Source organism: Carassius carassius, chromosome 1, assembly GCF_963082965.1.
Source record: "Carassius carassius chromosome 1, fCarCar2.1, whole genome shotgun sequence".
Classification (NCBI taxonomy): Eukaryota; Metazoa; Chordata; class Actinopteri; order Cypriniformes; family Cyprinidae; genus Carassius; species Carassius carassius.
Genome location: NC_081755.1, coordinates 29,700,638 through 29,728,495, shown reverse-complemented (window position 1 = coordinate 29,728,495; position 27,858 = coordinate 29,700,638). Strand labels below are relative to the sequence as shown.

At 38.6% G+C, this 27,858-nt stretch overlaps 2 protein-coding genes across 9 annotated transcripts in view; one reads left to right on the top strand and one right to left on the bottom strand.

Moving 5' to 3' along the window:
- Positions 1-13,864, top strand: part of LOC132144702 (RNA binding protein fox-1 homolog 1) — a 294,728-nt gene extending 280,864 nt beyond the window's left edge. For 7 of the 8 annotated variants that reach the window (XM_059555271.1, XM_059555290.1, XM_059555298.1 and 4 more), the window contains 3 exons: positions 446-510; positions 10,577-10,652; positions 11,850-13,864. In XM_059555271.1, the coding sequence (XP_059411254.1) occupies positions 446-510; positions 10,577-10,652; positions 11,850-11,972 (264 nt within the window). In that variant the 3' untranslated portion in view covers positions 11,973-13,864. Of the gene's footprint in view, positions 1-445; positions 511-8,016; positions 8,070-10,576; positions 10,653-11,849 lie in introns of all 8 variants that reach the window. The other variant, XM_059555284.1, reaches the window with a different exon arrangement.
- An 8,920-nt stretch (positions 13,865-22,784) lies between these two features.
- LOC132117009 (transmembrane protein 114) overlaps positions 22,785-27,858 on the bottom strand; it is a 7,971-nt gene continuing 2,897 nt past the window's right edge. The window contains exons 3-4 of the mRNA XM_059526051.1: positions 25,916-26,053; positions 22,785-23,738 (exon numbers count right to left, since the gene is read on the bottom strand). Coding sequence (XP_059382034.1) covers positions 23,506-23,738; positions 25,916-26,053 — 371 coding nt within the window. The 3' untranslated portion in view covers positions 22,785-23,505. The remainder of the gene's footprint in view (positions 23,739-25,915; positions 26,054-27,858) is intronic.

The following is a 27,858-nucleotide window of genomic DNA, read 5'->3' as shown; positions in this document are numbered from 1 at the left end:
AAATGATTCCTTTCTCCATCGTTGGCAAAAAGAAGTAGTGTAGTATGACAGCGCTACATAATTAATCCTCAGATGCATGCATGAGAGGAATAAGAAAGTAGGTTGAGTCACGAACATAAGGCTGCTGCTTTGTAATTAGATTATGCATATTTAATAGCTATGATTATGACATGTGCGTCCCCTCTTTTGGAGCATGCGCCGAGTCGCGAGATGCCGTGAACTCCGAGCTAATGAATGCTCTCTCCAAAAGCACTCCGTGTCTCTTCATCTACATGAGATTGAGTCATACAGTGTCTGTCACAGCACATAACATCAAACCCAACCTCCTCCTCCTTCCTCCCCCCACCAATCTCACCCTTTTATTTCAGGCAAACACATTTTATAAAAATCCAAACAGCTGTTGTCGACGTGCCCATGTGAGCGAGTGTGTGTGTTGTGTTTTTAGGGTGGTTACGCTGCCTACCGATACACTCAGCCTGCTACTGCTACCGCCGCTGCCTACAGTGACAGGTAAGACACACACCACTGACAACTCCACCTTACCAGGCCCTCCGGTTGGGCCCTTAACACCAACCCACCGAGGCGGGCCTCACTCTCTCTCAACCTTTACTCCTCTGAGGTCAAACTCTCTCCCTTCGTCACGAGCAGAGCCAGGCGCACGGAAAAAAAAAGGCCAGCTTGATTTATTAGGATAATTCCCCTTGCCTTTGGTGATGGGGAATATCACGGTGCCCAGTGCAGTAATTGGCAAATTAAATCAAATGAGATGTCACTGCAAATGTATTGGTGAAACACATCCCTGGCGGAGCAACTGTAACTGCAGAATGAAGTGGGATAGACCTGACAGTTCCTCAGAGATGAGACAAAAGCCCGTTTGGCAGGGCGACCAGAGGAAGTCGTCCTGGCTGTTTTTGATTTCCTTTTCTTTTTTTCCTCTATCGCTCTCTCTCTTGTCAATTGTGAGTGTAAGCTTATTGCAGATGGCACGCAATCAAGAATAAAGCAAATTCGGAGCCTTGATGTGATTGTAAAACATTCGCATGACACGAAAGCATATCTACTCATGACTGTTAATGCCAAATAATGATCGTAATGCTGTCATCCGACATGTAACAACTGATATTGTGCAGCCATAACTAGATGAAGCAACACTTGATTATCATGTCATCTCAGCAGTGCTGTCATAATCTGTCAACGGTGTCCCTGCATGCCTCTTGATAAGTTGTGTGTTGTGAGTGGTGCTCATCATCATTACATCATGTTTATGTAATCATCGCGGGAGCATTTGTGCGTGCATAGATCCTGGTGTTCACGGTAAAGGCAGATCATTAGCTGCGAATGGGGACCAAACGCACCCGAGCGCACTTTCTGATTTCTGCCAGCCATGAGCTGCATGTGTAGTGTTTGTAATTGCTGTCAAGATTAAGATCAGTTTGGTTTCATGACCACATGTGTCCTCCTCACACGCAGGGACTTCTCTGGATGAATACAGTAGACTGTCCTCAGAGATTAAAGTCAGACCGTCCTAAGAAACCACCGTATTGATTCCAAGAGCCCTTGTTGCTTTCCCGTGGCTTCTTTGTTATGAGAACTCTTTTATGGTATAGCAGTAATCTGATTTTCTGTTGGTTCGATTACTCTCGGCGTAGGCAATCATGTAATGATCTTATGCACTAGCTTGTCCAAGTTAAACATTCAAATATTTTATTTATCCATTTATTTACTTAAGTAATAAATAAATGGAACAGAATCCGTTAAATAAAAACAGAACAGATGGACCAATTTAAAAGAAGTGTTATTTGCTGACTTATTCTATTTTAAAATGTAATTTATTCCTGTGATGCAAAGCTGAATTTTCAGCATCATTACTCCAGTCTTCCGTGTCACATGATCCATCTGAATATTGCTAATATGCTAATTTGCGGCTTTTTTCTTATTAATGTTGAAAACAGTTGTGCTTCTTAATAATTAACTGTAATACATATTTTTTAAGTTTCTGTGATGAATAGAAAGTTCAAAAGAACAGAGCTAATTTCAAACATTTTTGTCAAGTTATAAAATCTTACTGTCAATTTAATGCATCCTTGCTGACTGAAAGTATGAATTAAAAATATAAATAAAATACTGACCCCAAACATGGTACTGTACAAACAGTCAGGAACATTACAATGCTGTACTGCTTTGAAATGTTTCTGACCATATCTTTTCGGTTTTTATTTATCATGGATTCTTCTCCATTTATTGGGCACTAAATAAATAGATAAACAGTTGTGACACTACTGTATCTTCAGTGACATCAGCTATTTTTTTTTGTGGTGCTGAATAAACTAAGCATCAGTATTTTTATTGCTCATACTTTTTGATTTGAAAAATCCCCAACCCTCAGTATGAGACATCTGCGCAGTATCAGACGTGAATGATGTGTTTCAGCTACTGCTTTAACTGTGTTGTCTTTAATACAGATCTTAGTCTCTCTTTCATTATGTTCCATGAACCCCCAAAAGTGCCTGTGGTTCAGTTTGTATTAAAAATGTAGTTATACTAGTAGATATAGTCATTGCCTTGCCAGTGGGCAGAGCTAATGCTAATGCTCGAACTGATTAAATTCAGAAAGTTTCCTTAATGTTGTTTAGCTCTCTGCAGAAACCTGCTTGATTGATTATGCAAATGAAGAGGCCTCTCAATAACATTTGAATTATTTTGTTTACCTTTAGACACATTTTGAGAATAATAGCAGCTTTGGGAAATTGAATCCGCAGCCCGACATACAAATCAGGTCCCCGATACAAATTCCAGCTAAATTAGTTTGCATACGTAGGACTAGTCTTTCATAATAGAGATTATAAATGATTGTTATTGAGAAGTCATACATTTTTTACATTTTTTCGGATTTAAAACGATTGAATTATTCATTTGCAATGTAAATGACTTATCATCTCTCTTCCCTCATAAAAATAAATTATTCACGTCTCAATGAATAACGTTTTTAGACAGTTGGAGTTTAATCGTTGAGTCTGCCTCCGTTAAAATAACCTCTCAGCACTGTTAGATGTTATCACCTCGTGTGAAAGATTTCATCTCTGATCTCCGCTAATCCTGCGAGTGTTTTGACTGCAGTTGATCTCTTGCCTTCCATGGTGGCGGATATCAATACCCCAAAGCTTTATCTTAACAGAGTGGCGCACTCTGACACCCTGCCGTCCCGACACCGGTCTCATTAGCCGTTAGCCAGTGCATCTGGTTGCAGCTCTTTGTCAGAGCTTCACTCGCTCTCTGTCAGAGATGGCCAGGGTCAGCCTCAGATCTGGAGGCGGAGTCCGGGTCAGGGCTGCTTTTTTCCTTCCAGTCGCCTTTTAGATCTCAAGGCTCAGCCGGTCCCATCTGAACAGCTGCGGGCCGGGGGCACATGGGTCAGGAGTACACGGTAGCCTCGCTTCCTACAACCCACCATACTAGCATCAGCTGACCTCTGTCCCTGCGACACTTGTTCAGGAAAGGTTGAAGTGGCCCGTAGTGTGTGTTTCTGGCGCTCCCTGGACCGAGTTGAAATCCTCAGGGCTGGGGAGCAGCTGTGCAGGAAGCTAAAGCAACTCTTTAAACTCTTGTATGAAAGACCCGTTATTTAGTTTATTAGCAAATGATGCTGCTAACACATACCAGGCATGCTCACTGGTGTAAAAAGCACTGAGGAATTATACTTGATGGACAGTCTGGGACTCTACACAATAAAAAATCAATGCATTAAGCTAAAATAATGCTTCAGGGGAAGTATTTCTAAGTTTTTTTTAGTTAGTGTTGACACTTGAATGAGGTGTTGTAAACCCTCAAGTGTTTGTTGTCGACAATATTTAAGATGTAATAGAAAAGCTTTAAATTGGATCATGTTTTTTCATCTCTTTATAAGGATGAATATAATGACGAATACAGTTACATCAGCAAATTACATTTTAATTAAAACATTGAAAGGAACATAATTTGACTTTTTAGTTCAGGAAGACAAAATTTATGGACATCAATTAAAAAAATTAAAAAAAACTTTTTTGAAATAACTGAATGCATTTATTTAGCAAGGTCACTTTGAATTAATGAAAAATTATGATGAAGACATTTAGAATGTCATAAGAAATGATTATTAAATATATCACAGAAAAATAATGTTTCTTAATCACTAAATCAGCATATTAGAATAATTTCTGAAGGATTGTGACACCTAAAACTGGAGTAATGGCTGCTGGCAATTCTAAAATTTATTCAGGTAGAAAACAGCTCTTTTGAACTGTAATAATATTTCACAATGTCTCTGTTTTACTGTATTTATGATTAAACGCCGCTTTGGTGAGCATAAGAGACTTATTTTCAAAACATTATACTCACTGAACCCATATTTTTTAATAGTAATGTATATTTGTTTTAAAACAAGAATAGATTTACATCATGATGACTGCTGAAATATGTACTTTGACTAAAAAGTATAATGTTTTAATTGTAAATGTAATTTAAGTAGCAGTGCAAATATTTAGATTTAAGGTAAAGTAAACATTTCCCAAAACAGTTCTTATTTGTATGAAGGAAGTAGCATTACTCAAGTGATTTACACCCCTGAATGTGTTGGCCAGATGTCTGCATTTTACTTGGAAGTGCCTGCAACCATTGATCCCTATTACGAAGAGAGGAAAGTCATAAATAAATACAGAATGGCAGTTAGAAGTATTATACAACAATATGTGTGATGTAGTCCAGTGTACCACTGCTTGTGACTTAAGCGTCTTCATGAAATGCATGCTTGTCTGTAATGTGGATGAATGGTCATATCTGAAGCCAGTTCTTAACTGATTTTGTAAGGAACTACGAGTTATAGATAGTGCACTATTTAATGCATGTGTTCACATGCATGTCTGCATTGAGCTTTACTCCCTATAGAGTAAATGTGTGAGTGTAACTGTGTGTGCAGATTGGGACGGTCAATACTGTCATGCCGAATAGAACATTGTATTCAAAACAAGCCCCCTAACATGATTAAGAGGGCCAATTCAATCTGAATGCTTAGTGGGAATGAATGATTAATTTAGTTATTAAATATAGCTCCAAGCGGCATTTAAAAGGGGGCCTGGCAATATGGCGGCCAAAGTCTCTAATTAGACGTGAGATCAAGCCATGACACATCATTTGTCACACCTGTGCAGTGACTCGTGAAGCCTGCACAGTTCAACCAATGATACAGCTCATTCTAGTTGGGTGTGTTTACCCAGAATGCACCATTTAGCCACACCCTGTCTGTATTATAAAAATCCTTAGAAAAAGGAATTTTAAGTTGAATTTTATTTTCATGTGTTATTTCCAACAGGGCTGAGGATTATACTCTAGTCTTTTCTACGCTGTATGTTTTTGCTGTTAAATAAATGTAAATGAAATATATGTGAACAGTTCACAAAGATGGTGCACTCAGTAATTTTTTTTAGGTTTTTTGTTGTTATTGTTGCATATTGAACTTACTGACACCTAGTGGGCCAGATGCAGTATCACTCAAAAGCTTATTGTTACTATTCGCAGTAAGACATGATGACAACATTATTTTAAAATTAAATGATGTGACATCTGTATGCCGATAAAATGTTTTTTTTTTTTTAAATCAACATTTTCTCCATAGTCTGTAATGGAAACAGGATGTTTAACAACGATAAAATAAAATTTAGGGTGAAGTTTGTTTAATTGATTAAACCAGTCCGGATGCGAGTTTGTTAAAAAAAAATTGTCTAAATATTTGTTTGGCTACTGGCTTAAAAGTCATTTTAGAAGAAGAGCTTACATTCATATTAAAAGCTATGAAAAATAAGCATTATTTTATTTGTAATAAGCATTCATGCATTTAGAAAGTAAATATCATCAGTTTTGATTTTAATTTTAACTAAAGCCTGGAATACACTACATGATATTTTCCCAGATTTTCTGCTGATTTACAGTCTGGAGAAGTCAATGCTAGCTACTTAAAGTCAGAGCCAGTCTGCTAGTCATAGAAAATCACATAGTGTCTGATGGTCACAGATGTTTTAGCTTCAGACTGATTCCACCCAGTCAGAGGAGAGCAAAGTTGATATTTTCAGTCGATTTTAGAACACATCATGGTTGCGTCCGAAAGCCTATACAGTTGACTTGCTGCCTTATGAGGCAATGACTTCTGAGGCAGGGTTTATGCACAAAGGCACCTCATGAAACTGATTTTGGACAGACTTCTGAGGCAGCGTAACGGTTTAATAATCTGCAACAAAATAGAACGAGTTAATTACTATAATACTGATTTCTCGCTAGAACTAACATCAAAAGTTCAAAAAGTTCATCCGAAATATACATTTACACACAGACTGACCAACAAACACAACTTTCAGACACCATCTTTATTTTTTGGCTCAACCGTCACGGAATGGAACGCACAGGATTGTGGGATATCCAAGGCAGCGAAGGATACATCTACTGTATGCTGCCTTCAAAATATTATCAGAAGAAGGTACCTCCAGGACAGGAAGTGAAGAAGAATTTAGATTAGGACGTGCCTTGATGCCCTCCTGCCCTGGAATGCTGCTTCCGAAGGCAGCTTTTTTGAGCTTTCGGATGCAGCTGTAGTTTTCATTTGTCATGTGTCTCCTAGCAACAAGGCACACGTTTATGCATGAGTTTGCTGTGATCAGAAGAAACTTCACAGTCTGGTTATGTATGATCCTCAGTCGTTTAGTGTATGGTGAACAGTTTCCCTCTGCCACTATTTTAAGTGTATGATGCCTAGTGTTTTAAAAATCTTCTCTGTCTGTGGTGTGTTCCAGGCTTAAGAGTTTTTAAGTTTTTAAGAAGCCTCTTATCCTCAGCAAAGCTGCATTATTTGATCAAAAATAGTTAAAACACTATAGTTTTACAGTACAGTATAGTACATATAGTGAAATATTTGTACAATTTAATAATAATTTTCTTTTTATATATATATATATATATATATATATAAATGTGCTTTATTCTTGTAATGTAAAAGCTGAATTTTCAGCAGCTATTAGTCCAGTTTATATTATCTATGTTTAAAACAGTTGTGTCGTGTAATTTTGAATACATTATACTTTTTTCAGGATCCTCTGATGAATAGAAAGCTCAAAAGAACAGCATTTATTTGAAATAGAAACATTTTATAACATGATAAAAACCTTTACGGTCACTTTGAACAATTTAATGTGTTTTGGCCTAATAAGCGTGAAAAAAAAAAATTCTCAAAATGTGCTATTTCTTTACATGCATAAAAATGTTTAATGAGGGTAAAAAATGACTGAGTGGACCTTGTCATTTTGACATTTTATAATATATCTCAAATAAATCTGTCCAGAATACAGTGGGAGCTCTGCTTTTCTCTCTCCCCTCGGCTCTCTCCAAAGGAAAGTTTATGGTGTACGGCATAAGCGCTTTGATGTATAATATTATCTGTTTGATTTCCAGTATTATCCGTGTAGAATGGTCGCAGTCTCAGGTGTTTCTAACAGGCTCGATGGCCGGCTTTTATGTGACCGTTCAAGGCCATCCCAGCGCTATTCAGTAATGCTGTGAATGCAATTCCTTGACTTTTACAGAACAATAGTGATGGAGGGAGGGGGTTTACAGAGGAGAGGACGTTTAGAGGGGCTAAATCAAAGCGTCTCGTGCACAGCTGCAGTTTCTATTGAAGTCTGAGGTTATGATTTAGTCTCATCTCTGATATACTGTATATGTCTTTTTTACCCCTCTTCTTTATTCCCGCATTTGCATCTCCAATCCCCCTAGCATGCCTCTTCCCTGTTCCTCCATGTGGATACCGGTGCGGGGCCGCACACTGGGAGCTCTGGTCCTTTTTGCTTGTGAACTAAAACTCATTTATACCATCCTCCCTCCCCCTCCCCTGCTTTCCATTCCCTAACACCCCCTCCTCTACCCCCCACCCCCCCACCCTTCCTCTCGTCCATCCAGCCAGTCAGCAGGCAGTATTGTAAATTTTATCTTCTCTTGCAGAAATCATTTCGTCTTCGTTGCAGCAGATGAAATTTCTTGTAACACCTCCTCAGGTAAAATAAATAAATATAAATGAATACCAAATCACCCTCACTTTCTCGATGCACCCACGAGGGAGCGAGCATATACCCCCTTTTTTATGCACCCTGACAGTGAGTGCTTCTATTGCCCGGCTGTCTCCTTATTTCTGCCCCCCGTTTGATTACTAGATGTTACGTTTTTTCTTACTATGTTTCTCTTGTATGCTCTTTTTTGGACGGGTGGAGTAGTTTTGAAGTACTGCATGAGGATAGCTGGAAGGCATCGCATTCATAGTTCTCATCTTCTGTTTCTCTCTCCCATGGCACTGCTTGGAAGAGGCATGTGTTCCTTGAAGAGTGAAATGAACACGCTTGTCACGAGCTTGGAATCTGTGATTTTCCTTTTTTTTCTGTCTCAATCTTCCTTGTGTTCCATGGTTCTTATGAGTTCTCCACCATCGCCCTTTCCATTAGATCTGTGTGTGTTTGTGTGTGTGTGTGCGCGCAAGAGGGCCTTTTTTTGGTTGGTTTGTTTGTGTCATTGTTTTACAGGCGTGTGGTGCTGTTGTCTTTGTCGTATCAAGGTTGTTCATGTAGTGTATGGTGTCTTGCACATTGGCTGTAGGTGGCTAGATCTTGGGAATGACACAAGTGTGATCGTTACTATTTTGAGTCGTGATCTACCGAAAGGAAAATGGACCTGTCCATCCGTGCATTGATTTTGTGACAGCCCTTTTTTCCCCTTACGTTTTTTCCCCCTCGACCAGAGAAAATGAAAATGCTAACAAGGCTATAATTTAGCAGAAGGCACTTTCTTGAAGACATCAGCTGTTTTCTGTAAATCACAATTGGAATGTGTAATTTGGAGTCTGAAAAACGTCTAATTGTCCCAGTTCAATAATTGCTGATAACCCCAAAGGCCGTGCGCATCCTGTTCGCAAACCCACGTAATCAGTAAGTAAGAAAAGCAGAGAAGGTCCGCATACAGAGCCCCTAAAGCACAGCCCAGCATTGTTTAAAGAAATCATAGAAATGAGCTGTCTGTTCGGTCTCCTGGTGGGAAAAGTCAATACATTTAGAGGAATGGCGCTGCTGGAGCACACATTTTCCAAAATAATGAGCATCTAGTCAATAATGCAGATATATCCCAGCCATCTGAGATTTATTAACCTGTATCTCAGGGCCCAGATCTAATTTAGCCGTATGTAAGAGTCACTGGTGTTCATTAACAAACATAGAGCCTACCAGTCTCATAAATCAAGGTTGTTGTTTTTTTACTTCAACCTGTCTCAATGGGCGGCAGATGGAGCCTAGTATAACGGATCATAGAAAGGAACAAACCGATAGTCACAAGGACGAGTTTAAGTTTAAATGTGTAGTGTGTTTCTGGCAGGCACTGCTAGAACGGCAATTAAAATCCCCAGTTCTTGCATTTCGGGTGACTCGTCCAATGAACGTTTTTTCCCTTACTTAATACTTTAGGAATAATTCACCAAGTGCTATATCCTGAGGGTCACCTTTTCAATCTTAGCTCTAGAACAGCAGAGGCAAGTCCTGGTTTGAACATTGCACTGCATACTCATTAAAAACGAACCCCTGTAAACACAGATAATGCAGGTCAAACAAAGTACTTTGTTGCTGCGCATTGAAATATGAAGACAGAGCAATTGTGTGGTGAATAACAATGTCTATACAGTGGATTAACCTCATAATTGCCAGGAGTGGAAGAATATGTAAATTGCCTCATTTCTCTGCCCTCTGATTGGTTCTTTATCTGGTCCAGGAAAACCATGCATGCATAACAAGGCTCTGAGGAGCCGATATTCCAGCTTGTTTTCTAACACAGTGATGCTAACTCCTGCTCGAATTTTAAGGGAGAACTGGGTGAGATCTCAGGATAAAAGAGACTGAAAACATATAAAATAAGCTCACATTTACACTAAACATGCTGCGGTATTTTCATCAAGTCAGCCCCGGACGAGAATAATGAATGAACAGATGTTTTGTTTCGGTTTTTAGGTGCAAGTACTGTAAAACATCGATCACTGGTCTGTTTATTTTAATTTTTTTTCTGGGATTTATTTTTTTGCCTTTTCGATCAATATGCCTAAATTAAACTACTAAAAAATTGAAGGGTTGTTTGTGCAAGTGTATTGAACTAGAAAAAGCAAGCAAATTCCTCTTGGTACCGATTTGCTAAGTTGGTAGGTTCAAACAGATACTGCCGTAAGCGCGGGCATCCCATAAACGCACAATTAGAGTGAACAGAACATCTAGTGAGGTCTTGCACAAGTGGCCCTTCAACTTTCAAACAGTGATGTCTTCCTCTTTGACCTGTGCAGCATGACTGCAAGAGCCATGTGATGTGCTCCTCTCTGACTTCATTTGATTGTCATTTCCAAACGACCAGAAATCATCACCATACGTAGTTGCTTCAGTCCCTGGTGTCGTATATGACTGTATGACATTTGTGTTTGCATAGAAAAGAAGCGATTTTCAACTAGGCAGTGTGATCTGACCATCCCTCCGTGTTTCCACAGTTACGGACGAGTTTATGCTGCCGACCCCTACAACCACGCACTTGCTCCAGCAGCCGCATACAGCGTTGGTGCCATGGTGAGCGTGAAATTTTCGTCTCGACCTGCCTCGATTCCTCTTTCTTTTTTCCTCTTCCTCATTACCCCCTTTATTTATCCCTTCCCTGCTCTTTTCTCAGTGCACGCTTGTCATGCACGCTCATTCTTTTCCCTGTTCTTCCCACCTTTTCCTCCTGCATGGATTTTAGCACTGCTGACATCTCCTCACTTAAACTTAATTGAATTTGTCTCTTGTGCTAACGGCAGCTGAAATGCCACATTAATCCTCCCAGTAAACGTGATAAATGTCTTAATTTCTTGGCAGTGTAGTGCATGTTAGTTATTATATTTCTAATTTTGTGAATATCACCTAGCCGAGCGCTCCACTTAATGGAGTAATTAGTCATTTTGATAATTAAATCCATCACCTAAGTGGTGCTGTAGCAACAGCTAAAAGAGGGAGGGAGCAGAGGAGAGACGGTGTGATGAAAGAGTGGGAGGAAGACTGACAAGAGTCTCCAGGCACACGCTGCGATGTGCGATTTGTTTGTACTCGGACTGTTTGGATCGCAAAGCGTCCACGTTGCATACAAAACGCACACTGCAAAGATCAATTTCTTAATCTGTAAATTTTGTCTAGTTTTCCAGTAAAAATGCTTAAAACGTTTGTGTAAGTTAATAATACTTTGTTTTACTTTTTTTTTGGAATTGTAACTGTTTAAAAGTTTTACGTTTCTTGTTTTAAGAATAAACCTCCCGAGGGGTGTGGTCGTATTTACTACTGAGTAATTTTTGCTGGAGAAATAGTTGTTTCAGTAGGAATCTGCATTCTTCATTCGCCGCGCAGACTAACAAAGCTGCTTTGTTTAATAGAGACTTCTAATTGAGCTACGCTATTAACAACAAACAATTTAGTTTTTTTATGCACCTGAATTTTTTTTTTACTTCAAGATACTGGGAAATGAGACAAAAATACGTTAAGAAAATGCTTTTTTGCAGCATTTGTTGCTTTTTTTTTTGTTGCTCTGTTAACTCATGTATTTCTTTCATCCCGGTTACGTTTTTAAGTAGCTAAATGCATCTCTTCTGGCATGAGGTGTGTTGGTGTGCTTGCTGCATGATGGAACGTGATTGGTTTCGTCCGGGGGGTATGTACGGCAAATAGCCTGAATGCTAGCGGAGGTCTCCTCTGAACTGTGTCAATTAAACGTGTCCAAACCCGTGGCTTCTCTTCCAGAATGCTTTCGCTCCCTTGACTGATGCCAAGACCAGAAGCCACGCCGACGATGTGGGTCTCGTTCTTTCTTCTTTGCAGGCTAGTATATACCGAGGTGGATACAGTCGTTTCGCGCCATACTAAAAAAACAAAAAACCTTTCAAAATCTATTGAGAATCTTCCTGTGGGGGTAACGGAGGAGTAATTCAGAGGCCTGGGTATTGCAATACATGCAGTAGTGCATCATTTTAGCATCTCTTAAGAGAGAGAAGACAAAAACTGATATTTTTCATCTTATACCTCAGATATTTTGTGCTGTGTATTTTAATATTGTGGGTTTTTAATTTCTAAAGATTACATAGATTGTTGGCTGTAGAGGTTTCTGTGGTGATCTAGAGAGCTGCTAGATTTTAAAAAGATGAAGAAAAAAAAGAATAAGATACAAATTGTTAGGGCTTTATCATGTAAATGAGTTATGTATGATAAATATTCAAGTCACTTCGGGGTTATCATATTTTGTAAGAGTGTAAGTGACTAAAGTCGTCCAGTGGTTTCTGCTTCCGTTTGACATCGCCTTTCGTCTTTCTTTTGGTTTCTTTTGTTTCTGGGTTCTGTGCTGTAGAGGAAGAGTGCGCAGGGGGTTGTGGGTAGGAGTAGATACGTGCGTGGTGGGCGAGAGACTGGGGGCTGTCCCCCAAAGTGCAGTGAAGATACAGAGCCAGTCAAAGAGACCACTGAGGTATCAGTTATTTAAGCTGTCTTATATCAGTCATTACTCAAAGCCAAAGGTTATGTTCCTGGGGTGTTCAGTGTGTATATTCAGACTATACATAGCAGCTCGTAGAAACTCCCCAAAAATTCACCACGACAGTATTTTACTGTTGAACTATTATCTAGTCCTTAAGTCAGACCCACACTAGTTTAGGCCTACCACGAGATGTTCTTTTTATATTACAGTACTTCCAGTACGTCGATTGATATAAATGCTGACTTTTATAATAAGGGAAAGACGAAACACAAAAAATAAAAAAACAGACGTTGACGGTAGCGCCGGTTACGTTTTTCTTTTTTTTCTGTTTTGTTTTGGTTCTTTTTTTTTTCTCAGAAGTTAAGAAACTCTGATTATTTGTACAAGACGAGAGTGGGAAAAAAATAAACTAACAGTGTATTCAATTTGATCTGTGCAGTGAAAATGTTCTCTTATACGAAAAACACAACTGTATAATGTTTTAGATTTAGTGTGGTAGACCAACTGTTAGAGAAAGGTGTCTCATTTTTTATGGAATCATACACAGATTTATATCAACACTTTACAAGTAATGCAATCATTATGTAGATATAATCATAGTATTTTTGTCAACTGTACATTTTTGCACACACACACAACCTGCAATTTTTCCATCACTACTACTACTTCTTCTCAATTGTGGGACGTTCTGTTGTCTGTTTTCTTTTGGTTCTCTGCTTTTTTCGAGTGTTTCGTTTTGATATCATTTTTAATGTGACATCCTTTGTACTATTATTTTCTAGAACACAGCCTTTACACTTTGGAACTGTTTGATTATCGAGAAACTGAGAAATATATGACTTGTGAAAAAGATATCTATATGTAAATAGGAATAATGATAACTATGTCATTTACAAGTGCTACACAAACAAGCTGTCAAGGTGTTCTTGAAGAGTCGCAGCTTGGCTGTGCATACGCGAAGACTTCCCTTCATGTTGTTTACAAGTATACCTAATTAGAGGTGTTTATCACATATCTCGTTTTTTCTTTATTTTGTATTTATAAAAGTTTCAATTGCATAAAATACAAACAAAAGAGCAGCTCCAGTTTATCCGGCTGCAAATATCCTCTTGTGTACTGTGTGCATCACATCACACAACTTGGCAAAAATATCTTACCCACTGCTGTGATTCTGCTCTTTCTGCTTTAAGTACGTGTTGTGGACCGGCTTTCTCCTTGTCATTGTATGTGCATGCACTATGATCTGCATAACAATAACCATCAATAAAGTTTCTCAAGATAACGGGAATTTGTCTCGGAATTTCTTTGCACCATGCCGACTGCCGGATCTTATATTCAGATGATGGAGTGCGTTTGTCCTCTGATCTGATTTCATTGACTAAAATTGCATTGAAAAGCTCAAGGCGAAGAGCAAATGATCATCTCCGAGGAGGTTAAGTGGAATTGATGCTGCCAGGTCTGAGGTGGTCATCTGTACACCTTTAAGAAGACTCTGTGTTTAGGATGAAGGAGCGAGATCGGATTCCTGCGGTCTGATTAGGTTATCCCACCCACTTTCAGGGTTATGAAACATCTCCGGTGTGCAGATATTTCCAAAAAGGAAGCCACAATATGGGCTTATTTTAAGGTGCAGTTGAGGTTTGAACCAAGAAAGTGGAGCACAATCACATATAGCTGTAGATTTTTTGTTTTTCATTTGCATAACGAATGACAATATTCCGAACGTGCTGTGAAGAACGTTGCTTTGGAGAATGATGGGACCCTGAACCTGTCTGCCCCGAGTAACTGTAAGTAGCAGATATTCATTATCTTTCACTCATTTCGCTAAGGTATGACGGAATTTCATAAATTATGTACAGTACAGATAGTTCTAATTGAAGAAAAGAAGAATTACCCCACATTCTCGATTTGATCAGTGTAATTGGAAAAACTTAGCCAGAGGTTCCTTGGAAAGATAAGCAATATAAATGTTTAAATGTGATGAAGGAGTCACATTATGCTGGGTAATTACAACACCTCTTCACAGAAATGGGTGATCAATAATTAACGTATCTTGGGTCACAAGTCGGGGACATAATTTAAAATTGGTTATTAATTCTATTATGAAAAATGTACATTCTCTTCAGATTATGTTGCCGAGTCCACGGGGAGAGGTAAAGGAGGTCTAGTGGTTTTAATTCAGTCTCTCTCTCTCTCTCTCTCATGCACTCGCCGCTCGGGCCCTCTTCCCACCGGCTCTATGAGAGCTGTCAGTAATGTGATGATTTATGTTTCTGAATTAAATCATCTATTAAATGAAGTAATTTGGTTCTCTTTGCTCAGTTTGATTGGCTGAATGAGACTGGATTGATTATCATGCAGATTGGAGGGAGTGGACACTGGCTTTCTCAAGATCGGTCAGCCGTTGCTCTCTCATGACACTGCAGACTTGCAAATCACAGTTGTCACTAGGATTCATTGTGGGATTGTACAAAAATTCAGATTTTTTGAATCAAGGGAGAAGGTTCACCAAATATGGATTCTCCTAAACTGATCATCCACCCTATTCTTAAGGCCTGCTTACACCAAGAAAAATGATCACAATATCAACATCTTCACCAAGGCAGGATATTGTTTGTTTATTATAAGCATGTGCTGCAATTATGTCTTCAGACACTTTAAATGTGCAATCTCATTAAAGCAGGATGGACAACCCTCCCCCACCCCCGACAAATCTTTTTTCAAATTCAGAAAAAAAATGTTAAACTTCTAAATATAGAGAAATAAGTTTTATAAGTTAAAGTAACTACAATAATTTAATTGTACAATTCCAGAAGTCTGAGGATGGACTTAATTAAATATCTTATTTTAAAGCTTTTTATTTTGTCTTATTTTATTTTGGAGGCCAATTCACATCATGGATGATGATAATCATCTATTACAGTAAGTTGGTTTAAAAAAACAACTATTACTATATTGACACAAAGGACTGATATCATTGAGTCGTTGGAATCATACTAGACATACAAAAACAATCACAATCCACACAGCTTTAAATCACTCAAGCATTTGAAGTAGCTGATGCTTACAAACAACAAGACATGTTCGTCTGTTGATGTGGACGCCAATATACTTTTTGTTCTTGATGCAAATTGGTCTCAAGTCATCTTGAAGCCCCCTAGTGGACCCCGGCTCTGTTTTTCAACATTATACAGTCACAGACTTTTAAATGTAGCTATATATGTTCATTAGAGAGACAGCAGGACTGGGCTCCAGGAGGAAAGGGCCATACATCACGACACTCGTAATTAAAAAAATGTCATCCCATTGCAGTTTACCCTGCGTCTCCAAAGCCATTCCTCACGAACAGGACCTGCACGAGTTCCTGTCATATCTAAGATTTGTGCACTGCGCCTAACAGCCTCTTGCCTGTGTAAGCTTTATCAGGCCCTCGCACTTAAATTGTCACCAGTCGGCTGGATTTCATGCAAACTTTCTCGGCACTCATGACACGAGCTGATACAGGAGGTGCACATTATGAATGAATGACTGAGTGAGCTAGAGGGAAGCAGGAGGCAGCAGGGCAGAAGCTAATCGCCTCTCCATCATATCTGTTCTGCTCCACTTTCTCCCGCAGAGTCTCTGATAATAGACATTTCATCAGAGATTAGGCACCAGGCCTCTAAACACTGCTCCAGGGAGCCCTCGTGTCGCTGCCAGCACTTGACTGCACGCCGCTGAGGGAAGCTCTTCGCCCTCCTCCTCTTCCTCCCGCAGCCCTGTCTTTTTCTGGAGTCTCCAAATGACTCATCAGACCCATAATGCAAATGAGTGCTATGTTGAGATGCCTGGGTCTTGTTTTCATTCGACTGGAGCCCCGTGGAATCCACCAACGCCGTGATGCAACCCGCCGCTTTCAATTTCAAAAGGCCGCCGATTTGATCGCCCCAGTTTCGGGCTTTCGGTTCACGTGAGGTAACGTGACGAGATTGTCAGCATTCCTGAGGTGCCGCAGCTGACATCACCACTGTGCAGAAAGAGCTGATGTGAGTGTGATGTATGCGAACAATAATGTGCATCACTCTGTGTGAAGACATCAAACAAGCACACTGGACCTTTTAGCTCTCTTTTAGTATTCGAAAGCACTCCTAAACGGGATCATCTTAGTTCCGGATTCTGATTGGTTTATAAAGTGTTCTAGCCATGATATAATTATAATAAAAAAATTATAATAATTATATGCAGGAAAATCCCTATCACTTTAATATTACAGTTCAGAAGTCTGGGGGCAGTAAGGCTTCTTTTAATGTTTTTAAAAGACATCTGTTGCTCGCAAAGACTCCATTTACTTGGTTAAAAAAAATACAGTAATAAAAATAATAATAAACCTGCAAAATTTCAATTTTGACAAATATTTCTTGTGATGTTATCAAAGATGCATCCTTGATGAACAGGAGTATTCATAGCTGGCTATCTATATCTGTCTATATATATATATATATATATATAAATATATGTGTGTGTGTGTGTGTGTGTGTGTGTGTGTGTGTGTGTGTGTGTGTGTGTGTGTGTGTGTGTGTGTGTGTGTGTGTGTGTGTAAAGAATTTATATATTATGAATGAACATACTGTAAAGTATAATTAAAGGGGCAATTTAAGTAAATAGTAAATAATGGGGTAATTTACATTTTTAATAAATCAATTTAATGAAATCTATATAACATCCCATTAATGTGTAGGATCTATCTTATACATTACAAATACTATAATTTAAATGGTATGTTTAATTTAAAAATAAATGAGATATTACTTAGTTATAATGTGTTTTGTTAACTGTTTTGTAGCCTGTGGTTATGATAATTGCGTTTCAGCGATCACATCTCACGTAGAGCAGGGGTCTTATTGTTTTCACAGAGCGCTTGAGCTATGATGAAGAAATATCTATTCTCTTTGCATCAAATGATTTAACGTGTCCATATTGGGAAACAGAAAATGGCATTAGTTCAAAACCATAATATCGGTTATTAAATTGGCAAATGCCTGTGGTGGCAGAAACAAGTTCATCTTTATAAAGCTGAGGTGATAAAGGATTAGCTGGAAAACCAAAGAGAGCCTTTAGACATTTTGAACATCTGCAGGGAAAGGCATATGGATAAAATGCATAGCAAAAACAAAACAACAACAAAAGTGCTAGGGAGCTATGCTTTTAGTCAAACTGTTTGTATGCTCAGTTTGCAGTGTTAATAGTAGGCCAAGTGTGCACATATGGGAACTGCTCTGACTGGAAACACAAGCTTTACGAAGAATGACTCAGTATATGTTTCAGGGCCTCTGATTGTCAGAATGAACCTCCCTCTGAAGTAGCAGCTTTACAGTCCTGTGGTGTGAGTATAGAGATGCTTATTCCCATCTCCAATCCTTCTACAGAACCACCACCATTATAGCGAGGTTATGTAACCTAGTGCCTTAGGAGCCGATGGAAGTGATGTGGTTTCTAATATGTGGAGTAGTGTCAGCTGTTATTGATGGTGTTATTACAACAAAAAAAATTACATTAATGCTGTGAAATTAACCCTTAATGTCTTACTGCCATTCTTTGGTTTTTGAGGTAAAAGAAAAAGAAGGAAACGGGCTTAATGGAAAATGTTGTAATTATGGACTTCATTCATCCAGACATGTAATTTAGTTTTAAATGAAATCTATTAAATACATATTCTGGAATGACTATAATCCATTAAATATAGGTATTGCGTTTAAATACAGAATTTGGTGTTCTCTCATTTTAGCATAACAAAACACACTCGTTATTTTATTTTTGCTGTCACTCATTTTATTTGTAGAGTTCAAGAACATCTGTTGACGTTTCCCCAAGGACACTGGGTTTGGTGAAAACACCCGTAGGAGCATGTTTTAACTATAGTTTTCAATTATGGATTATCATGCAAAGCTGTGAGCACATTTAATAGTGGGCTACTTTTAAGAAAACAACCCTTGAGACCCTCAAGAAATCCCTCGCAGTGTGCCGTTGCTTATTTGTTTTGGCACATTTAGTCACAAATCATGGTCTTCACATGTCTAAAATCTCATGCATGAGATTTGCATCTGATTTGTGCAGTTCAGAATGTGAGCAGTGATTCCATTGTGAAATGCATGGAATACAGGAGCATAGAAAATCTGATTTTCATGGTCTGATAATATGCAGACATTCGAGAAAAGACTGTTTTTATTGAGTCTTATTTTTCCTCTCCCTTCCTCTTACCAAAATATTTTCTTAAACATTTCTTTACGGAAGCAAGGCATTTCCATTACGTTATTACATTTTCCTTTGTCTCTCTCTCTCTCTTTCTGAAAAAAGAAAAAAGTGCAGCCTATATTTCCTTGCGCGTCACTCAAAATGCTTTTAGCAGCACAATAGAATATCATTCATGTGTTTTTACAGGAACACGTGTTATGCGCAATTCAATAGCTCAATATTCCATAAATGCTCTCTCATGAAATATCACCGGTGTGAGATGAAACGCTGATTGGTTTTATTATCTATAGTGTAGTGGGGTCGGATGGATGGAAAGAGTTTATTACCACTATTGTAATTTATTTTTGTTTTACTAGCTCTTCTCATCGAGCCTTCTCACTTGATCCTCACTAGCTGAGTTTCAAACGCGTGCATTCTCTGTGTTCTACCGCCACCTGCTGGTCATACAGAGAAAAGATTTGAGTTGAAGGAGCCAAAACTAAATTGTTGTTAAGGGGACATTAATATCGATCACGTTTTTGCATTTAAAACGCGAGATGTACGGCAGGTGTATTCAGAATTTTGAAAATAGGGAGTATTTATATAGAAAACCAATTGAAAAGGACCATAGTGGAATACAAAACGAAAACAAATACATGAACGGCCCATCAGACATACACATAACTTAGCTATATCACAACAAGCAGTGCTAGTAGCGTGAACACATATAATAAGTGATGCTTCGTAATGACAGTAGATGGAGAAGAATGGCTAGCTCCTCCCTCCTCCTGCTCCTGCTCCCCAGCCTCAATCCCATCAGTTCCAGACTCCTTTGCCCAAATACATCACAAGCCATATCTCCATACCGATGACATCTAGGTCGACTGTGGTTTGACATGGCAAGCGATCTAGCCTCTTTTTTCCTCCTCTCTGTCTCATTAACTCCCTCACGCGCACTCTTTCCCTCCGTCTCTCCCATCGCACGCACACCCACTCTTTCCTCATTCTCCCTGTCTCCCTCTCTGTCTCAGATCCACTCTTTCTCTCTCTCTGACTCTCTCTCTCTCTCTCTCTCATCTCTTCCTACCTTACTGTTGGCCTCCTCACACACATAACCTCCATATGCTGCTCTTTAATATTTGATCAGCTCCATCTTGTCTGCAGCACCAGTGACTTCGTGGGATAAATAACGTCTGCATGCATCTCACTGGCTCCCCGCGTGCATCTGCAGTGCGCAATTACGCACAGAATTTATGAGAGGCAGCAGCTTTGTTTATTTGCAAAATGCTCACAGTAATTGATGCCAGTGAGAAGTGCGGCTACTTCTGGCCCTCGCGCGCAGACCCCGGCCCCGATCACTTTCTTTATACGTTTTTACGACTAAAACGGCTTGGTCGCTGGAGCTGGCGCGCTTGCAGCCTGGTAAATATTCGTATCTCTCAAAGCGACGGTCTTTAGGTTGGGGTTTATTGGAAGGTGAGGGGCCTGCCGCAGTGAGGGGAGACAACAGATGAAGGCTGATGTGGTGCATGCGGTGTTGGGCTGGAGCCGCCACCAGGTGCACTTCAATGCAGTGCGTGCTGAGTTTCTCAGGTGCAAAAAAATAAAATAAAATCAAAATAAAACCTGTCAGAGCTAAAACTGTAGCCTACTTATCATGGCTGGAATATTCCTTTAATTATACTGCAGTATGTAGAATGAATGAATGGATCTATCCAAGCGAGAATAATTGTGACACGAATACTGTCCCAGACACATAAATCCATACTCTGCAAAACACATTATCAATCAGTTTTGTTGTTGTTTTTGTTTTGTTTTTTGTTTTTGGCTCATTATGTAAAACTGTAAAAGAGAGAGAAAAAAGAAAGAAAGAAAGAAAGAATTGAAAAAGAAAATTTGGTGTATAACATCATATATATATATATATAGTGTGTGTGTGTGTGTGTGTGTGTGTGTGTGTGTGTGTGTGTGTGTGTGTGTGTGTGTGTGTGTGTGTGTGTGTGTGTGTGTTAAACCTAGTGGACTGAGGGATAGTGGCAAAGCTTGGTAAAGATTTATAATCATAGTCATCTCTTTTTTTCTTTTTTCTTTTTTTTGTTTACACACACATACACGTTTGTTTCTGTGAATTGTTGGGACTTTCCATAGATTTCTATTGGTTTATAATGACAAAACGATATTATCTAGCCCCTGACCCTAAACCTACCTCGTACAGAAACCTGTTTGCATTGATGCACTCATCATTTATCTTCATCATTTACTGACATTTGGTCCTCACAATGTAACATAAACAAGAACACTCACAGACACAGTTACTAACTGTATCTGTCAGTTATTCTACAGTCAATTATTCTACAGATGTTAAAATATATTTTACTGTAAAACATTACATAAAAATAGTTAAGGCGGAGGAAGAAGAACTGTTGATATTGGTGGTGTTTCTTCAAGCATAAAATAAAGGTTCAAAATTTCAAAGACACTATTTCTATCCACCAGCAGAGGGAGATAAAGATTGCGTAATGTAGCATAGGCCTCAGAAAAAAAAGGATGTGGAGCTTTTCATCAGCTCTAAGAATATAATCTAAGCGTCTAGAGATAACGCTGTAATCAATGTTGAATTGATGACTGTGATCTCATCTCCACAGGAGAGGAGTTCAAGGTCAACCTTAAAATAGCAAGGCCTTCAAATATTCAGAAGGAAGTGGAGCAGAAGGTCTCTGAAATAAAGCTTTACATCTCAGACTTGGCCTGAAATTAGGTGTTTTACCTCAAACTGTTGCTACTGCTTTCTCCAGTGAAAAAAAGTTGTCTTGTCTTATTCAAGGAAGAAATGTGCCCAGATCAAGCAGTGTTTACATGCAAAAACAAATATGTAGGTATTTGTAGGTACAAATATGTACAAAAACAAAGATGTTGATTTAAGAGGACAACTGGGAATGGATGTTTTGCATTGGAAAAAACAGTATTATGGATTATTTTGGCCAGAAGCAGCATTTTAATGTTGAAACGAATCAGTGATGGATTTGATTCGACAAACATGCAGTTTTTCACTTTACAAGACATTAACTGATGGACTGGATTCTTGTGGACTGCTTGTGGATAATTGTGATCCTTTTATCAGCTGTTTGGACTCTCATTCTGACGGCACCCATTCACTGCAGAACATCCATTGGTGAGCAAGTGATGTAATGCTAAATTTCTCCAAAACTGTTCTGATGAAGAAAAAAAATAACTTGTTCGATTCGAGGAAAGATTTACACGCTTTTTTAGATTTAAATTTTGAGATTTAAGCTCAAGCTGATTCTCTTCAAGTCATTCATCATCTCTTTGTTTACACTGTGATTTTTTTGTGTTACTTCTGAGTCATCTCACACAAGCCCAAAATCAATACTTTCCACTTCTTAGATCACAGAGTTCAAAATACTTGATGAAACCTCTGTAGCAAGAAACCCCCAGCCCTAGCAGTACTTTAAAAGCATTAAATCTCCTAAAGGATCTTTTCTACAAGTCTCTTAGATCAGTAATTGTAGAAATCAGCTATCTATCAGTCAGACAGATGCAGCAAGGTTGTTTGTAAAATTGCGGTGTAATTTCCGGAATAATGCGATGTCTGTCATCCATTTACAGAATGATTTTATAAGAAGCTATCTGTGAGGGACAGATCCAGCCATCTGGAGAGGGTGACACATCTGCTTTCATCCGTGCAATAGACATAATTTCATTCAGTAAAGATGGAAAGATTTAAGATTTTATTCTTAATAAAACTGTATAACTGTGAATATTTATTTAGCAAGATCTAGATGTAGGTAACACGGTAACAAATTGGTAGAAACTGATGAGTTTTGTCTTATCTCAGGTCTAAATTAGCACTCTACATGTAAATCAGCCTGTATGTTGCTAAATAAATCAGAGGGCAAGACCTCTCTCAAAAAACGAATTAATTAAGAAAAGAAGATTCATATAGAGATACATCAAAATTCAAAATTAAGATCCATAAAGAGGCAAAACTCATATTTTATTGTGATTTGGAAAAATCCTAGAGAGACACAAAGTACTACACAGAGAAAGTGAACACAATTAGCATAATTAAAAGACAATTTGCAAATATACTGGGAAAAAAAAAATCGGTTGCAATATTTGACAAAAGTTGCTTCTATACATCATGGTTCCCAATGCTTTTTGTCAGCTCAACTACCTTTATTAGTTACTTGAAGATATTTTTACATTTTCACATGTATTTATTATTCTTATTAAGTCACACTTTATTTTAAGGTTCAATTCAAACCATTAACTATGACCTTTGCCTCAATAAACTCCTAATTTGCTGCTTATTAACAGTTAGGTAGCTGTTAAATTCAGATATTGAGAAGGATCTGGGATGTAGAATATAGTCATGTAGAATATGTGCTTTATAAACACTAATAAACTGCCAATATGTAATTGCTAATAAGCAACTAGTTAGTAGTGAGAATTGGTCCCTATACTAAAGTGTTACCTATAATTATAATAATAATTATTATTATTATACATTTTTATTAATTTAGTTTAGCATTGGTATTTCTATAATACATTTCACAAACCACTGCATTTTAAAAAGCATCCTTTTAAAATATAAATATGTAAACATTGATTTAGTTTTCAGTGTTTGTGTGTCACTTTCAGTGTCTTCATGTGGTGTAATCCTCTCCTGTCCTTACATTAGTCCTGATTCAGATCACGTCAGTATTCATGGTCTTCCTGATTGGTCAGCAGGCTCACTCTGGCTGAGGTGAGCAGGAACGCCACGGCGGTACAGAGTTCTCCAACAAAAGAAACAGAGGCTAGAATCAGAGACCAGCCATAGTAAATCTCGATGTCCTCCAGGGTTTTGTGGCCAGAGATGTCTACAGCCTCTTTGAAGGCAGCCGCAGAGTAAGCCATGTAGACACAAATACCAGCCACTGAGAGCACAGCTGTAAGGAACAGAGCAGGAAGACAGATGTTTGGAAGACATTCTCCACTGGTACATTCTTACATTATACTGATAGCGGACAGGAAGCACACCTGAAAAGTTACGTTTTTACAATTGTTTTATGTCAGAATACATTCTCCCTACCCAGTTTATTGTTCACTGAGTTGACTGCTATAATGGGTTTATCTCCCCAAAAATGTAAACAAGTGAGCCTCCCAGACACCGTCAAAACAGTGGTCTGCTCAGATCTCAGTCTCTTTACAGGTATAGAGCCTAGGGAGTTTAGCTGACTCACACATCACATGGGATAGTACCTTTTACTCACCCTCAGGTCATCCCAAATCCCAAAGTTTCTCTGGGTGAGCACAAAAAGAATATATTTTGGAGAATGTTGGTAACCACATTCGAAGCTGTTAAAATTACTCTACAAACATACACCTTTGTTTACGTCTGTTCCAACCACAACCATTTCTGAGGAACTACATTGTTTGGCGGAAGAATAATGTTTTATTTTGTGAACCTTGCTACATGTCTATGAAGCAGTGACAATGAATTGCTAGTCTAACACAGCACTACACAATGAGCACCATTCATCATTGTACTTAAAAGCAATCCATTCATGCTGGTGCCGGTTTTACTTTAAAAAGCCCATCATCACCAGAGCCCATCAGTTCCTTCTGGTATTTTAAAGAAGAGGCTGATGAATAATCTTCAAGAAACGGACTCATTTATTGGCTGTGATCTGTCATCTGGTGACATTTAGGGCCATCGCTGCTTTACAATGATGTTGTAATGTTGTAATGTTTTCATATCGATCTGATTAAGTTCAGAGGCCATGTTGGGTTTAGTTGTTGCCATGGTGTCTGCAAAGCAACAATATATATATATATATATATATATATATATATATATATATATATTTTTTATAGGTACTGAGTGAATCTTGAAAGAGACAGGCTTTTATCCTGAGAGGGATTTCAAGTGAACTTGTATTTTCTCACAAATGATGCGGGTAGGTATTTCATTGAACTAGTGTCTGTGTAAAAGAGTAGCAACAGTTAAATGGGTCTGTATAAATATCTGTTCCATTGTCAATGCCCTCAAGTCCCCCTTTTTAAAGTTACATCATAAATAGAACTGTGAAGAATGCAAAGAAAAAGGCTCTTCCCAAACAGTGAATGTACAACATGTTCCTGGATCAATGTCCTTGTTGATCCTATAACAAAATCCCAATCAACCAAGCAGAATTCAGGGATACATTTACAGGAAATGTCTGTTTTAGGTTTACAACAAGGGTTAGGTGCTTCTGCACCCTTGTTATTCAGCTATCATTTCCCTCTGATTGATTTTAGGGATACATTATGGGCAGGGTTAGGTTTAGGTCTATGTTTTTCGGAAGTAATGTTGTTCCAGGATCAACATAAGATGTTGTTCAATGAATGTCTTGGCAGAATCACAGCAACCAATATTGCTGTGATATTGCCAAGATGTTCATGGATCAAATATTTTTTTAGCTGTTGCAAAAACATTTATTTCCAATGCATCTATGAATATTTTATGCTAAATAAGCTAATATAAATAATATAAAATACAAACATAAACAACATGGTAAAGACTAAGTGAACCTTTTTAATAGTATCTCTCAAAATTCAGCACCTGAAGTCAATATTGGGACTACTTTTTTCCATCTGAAGTGAAGTGAAGTGACATTCAGCCAAGTATGGTGACCCATACTCAGAATTTGTGCTCTGCATTTAACCCATCCGAAATGCACACACACAGAGCAGTGAACACACACACACACACTGTGAGCACACACCCGGAGCAGTGGGCAGCCATTTATGCTGCGGCGCCCGGGGAGCAGTTGGGGGTTCGATGCCTTGCTCAAGGGCACCTAAGTCGTGGTATTGAAGGTGGAGAGAGAACTGTACATGCACTCCCCCCACCCACAATTCCTGCCGGCCCGGGACTCGAACTCACAACCTTTCGATTGGGAGTCCGACTCTCTAACCATTAGGCCACGACTTCCCCAACCTGTTTTTTTGTTGTGAAGATTATTCATTACTATCAAAACTGTCTAGAGAGCTCCAGATGCTCTGTCAAGCGTGATGTTGGCAAAATGAATATTCATGCCTCACAAGAGGATCAATCAGAGGCAAACGTGAGAGTGACGCTCACCACCGAACAGAAGCAGCACTCCGGTCAGGAGGAGCAGGAGGTAGGCTCGTGCCAACATACTGATGAAGCCCAGCATTCCTCCGATGAACAGCACAATCACACTGAGAGGCAGCAGCACGATGAACGTTCCTTGCATGTCTGGAAAGAGAAGAGGTCTGGATGTGTCACAATCCATGCTGATTTTTTTCCCTTGTTGGACCAGTCTTTGTCATGCAAATTGGGCTAATTTGAAAATTGTTACTTTTATGTTTGGCGCTACAAACAATCACAGCCTGACCATTGGGGCCATTATGAAAAATCTGTGTTTCTGGGCATTAAGTTGGAATTGACCCAATTGATTTTGTCTGTCTACTTTTGCTAAAACTTTTATGGAATTGAAAAGGTTTTGTTTATTCACTCTGAATGTTAATCAGCATCATTTCAAAGCTTTACGCAATGATGTTTGTTCCCCATTGTGTGATGTGTGATGAGAGACATTGTATGAAGTTGCCATTTGTGCCACAGTTTGCCCAGATGCACATAGCAGCTGGCATATTTTTAACAGGTTTGATGTTAGGCTATTAAAATATGAGGTCATACAGTATATGAATGTGTTCATGTAGAATAAGAATATTTCATAGATGTCATAGACTTCCATAGCACTCATTCACAGGCTAACCTCTAACTGCTGGGTTCATAATGACTTAAACCTATGTTATTTGAGCAGACCTGTAATAATAATTAGCCTATCGTTATTAAAGGAAACAGCTGGGAGCCAGCCTAAGAGACAGGTGAGTGAATGTGAAAAGCTCATTTGGGCGGTCAAAACGCAGCTGTTGACACTTTGTGAGTGCTGCACTATTCCCTTTGATAGTTTCCAGGAATTACCTACTTTATGTCAGACACTAGTTGAGTAGCTGGTGTTCCACATCTATAAAAATGTACAAACTAAATATTCATTTCTGAACAGGATTTTGACAGGAAAACGTTGAAAGAATGTGTAGATGTAGACAATATCCAGGCGTATAAATGAGACGCTTTGTAAGATAAATCCATACCTTTGTTTATATATGCATGTATCTAGATATTTTTTTAAGAAATTAGTTGTTTATTTAGCAAAGATGCACAGAATTTATCAAAAATTTAAGACATTTATAATGTTACAAAACATCTCAAATAAATGCTGTTCTTTTGAGTGTTCTATTTTATCTAAGAATTCTGAAATAGGAAATGTATCCTGAGCCAATTAGAATGATCATGTGACACTGAAGACTAGAATAATGATAGTAATTTATTTTTTTTGTTTCCATGACATGAATAAATTGCATTAAAAAAAATCATTGTATATAGGCCCTATTTATATCATTTATCCTTGTCCTTGTCCTTGTGCATCTATTAAGCATTAAGATTAAAGATAGTACAGCATGTTCAAAGTGATGGATTTTCTTTAATGGTTTCATTATGGACCACAAAAGGCTGTTAGTCATGATGGGATGTGAAGGAGACAAGAAAGACCAAATCCTGTTTTTGTTGCCATAATACCAGGGGTGTCCAAATTCGGTCCTGGTTGGCCGGTGTACTGCAGATCACTCAGAGCCTGAAAATAGTCCCCAGCTACTTTGTGTAGTTGCAGCAATAGAAGAGTTGCTGAAACTATTTTCAAGTGCTGCGTAATATTCTTTTCGTCCACTGCACCAATGGTACAGCAGCAAAGTTCCTTGATTATTACGCCGGAGTGAGAGTATAGTTCCTGGCCTAGAAAATCGCAACTTTTCTTTTTCTGTCGGTCTTAGTACATGATGTAACTACAGAAGAGTCAAGTTTTAAATAGGAAAAATATCTAAACTCTTTAGTCATTTTTGAGCGAGATGCTAACGGTCTAATCAGATTCAATGATCTACGCTAAGCTAAGCTAAAAGAGCTACCGTCAGACCCGGAGATCGGCTGAATGTATTCAAAAACAG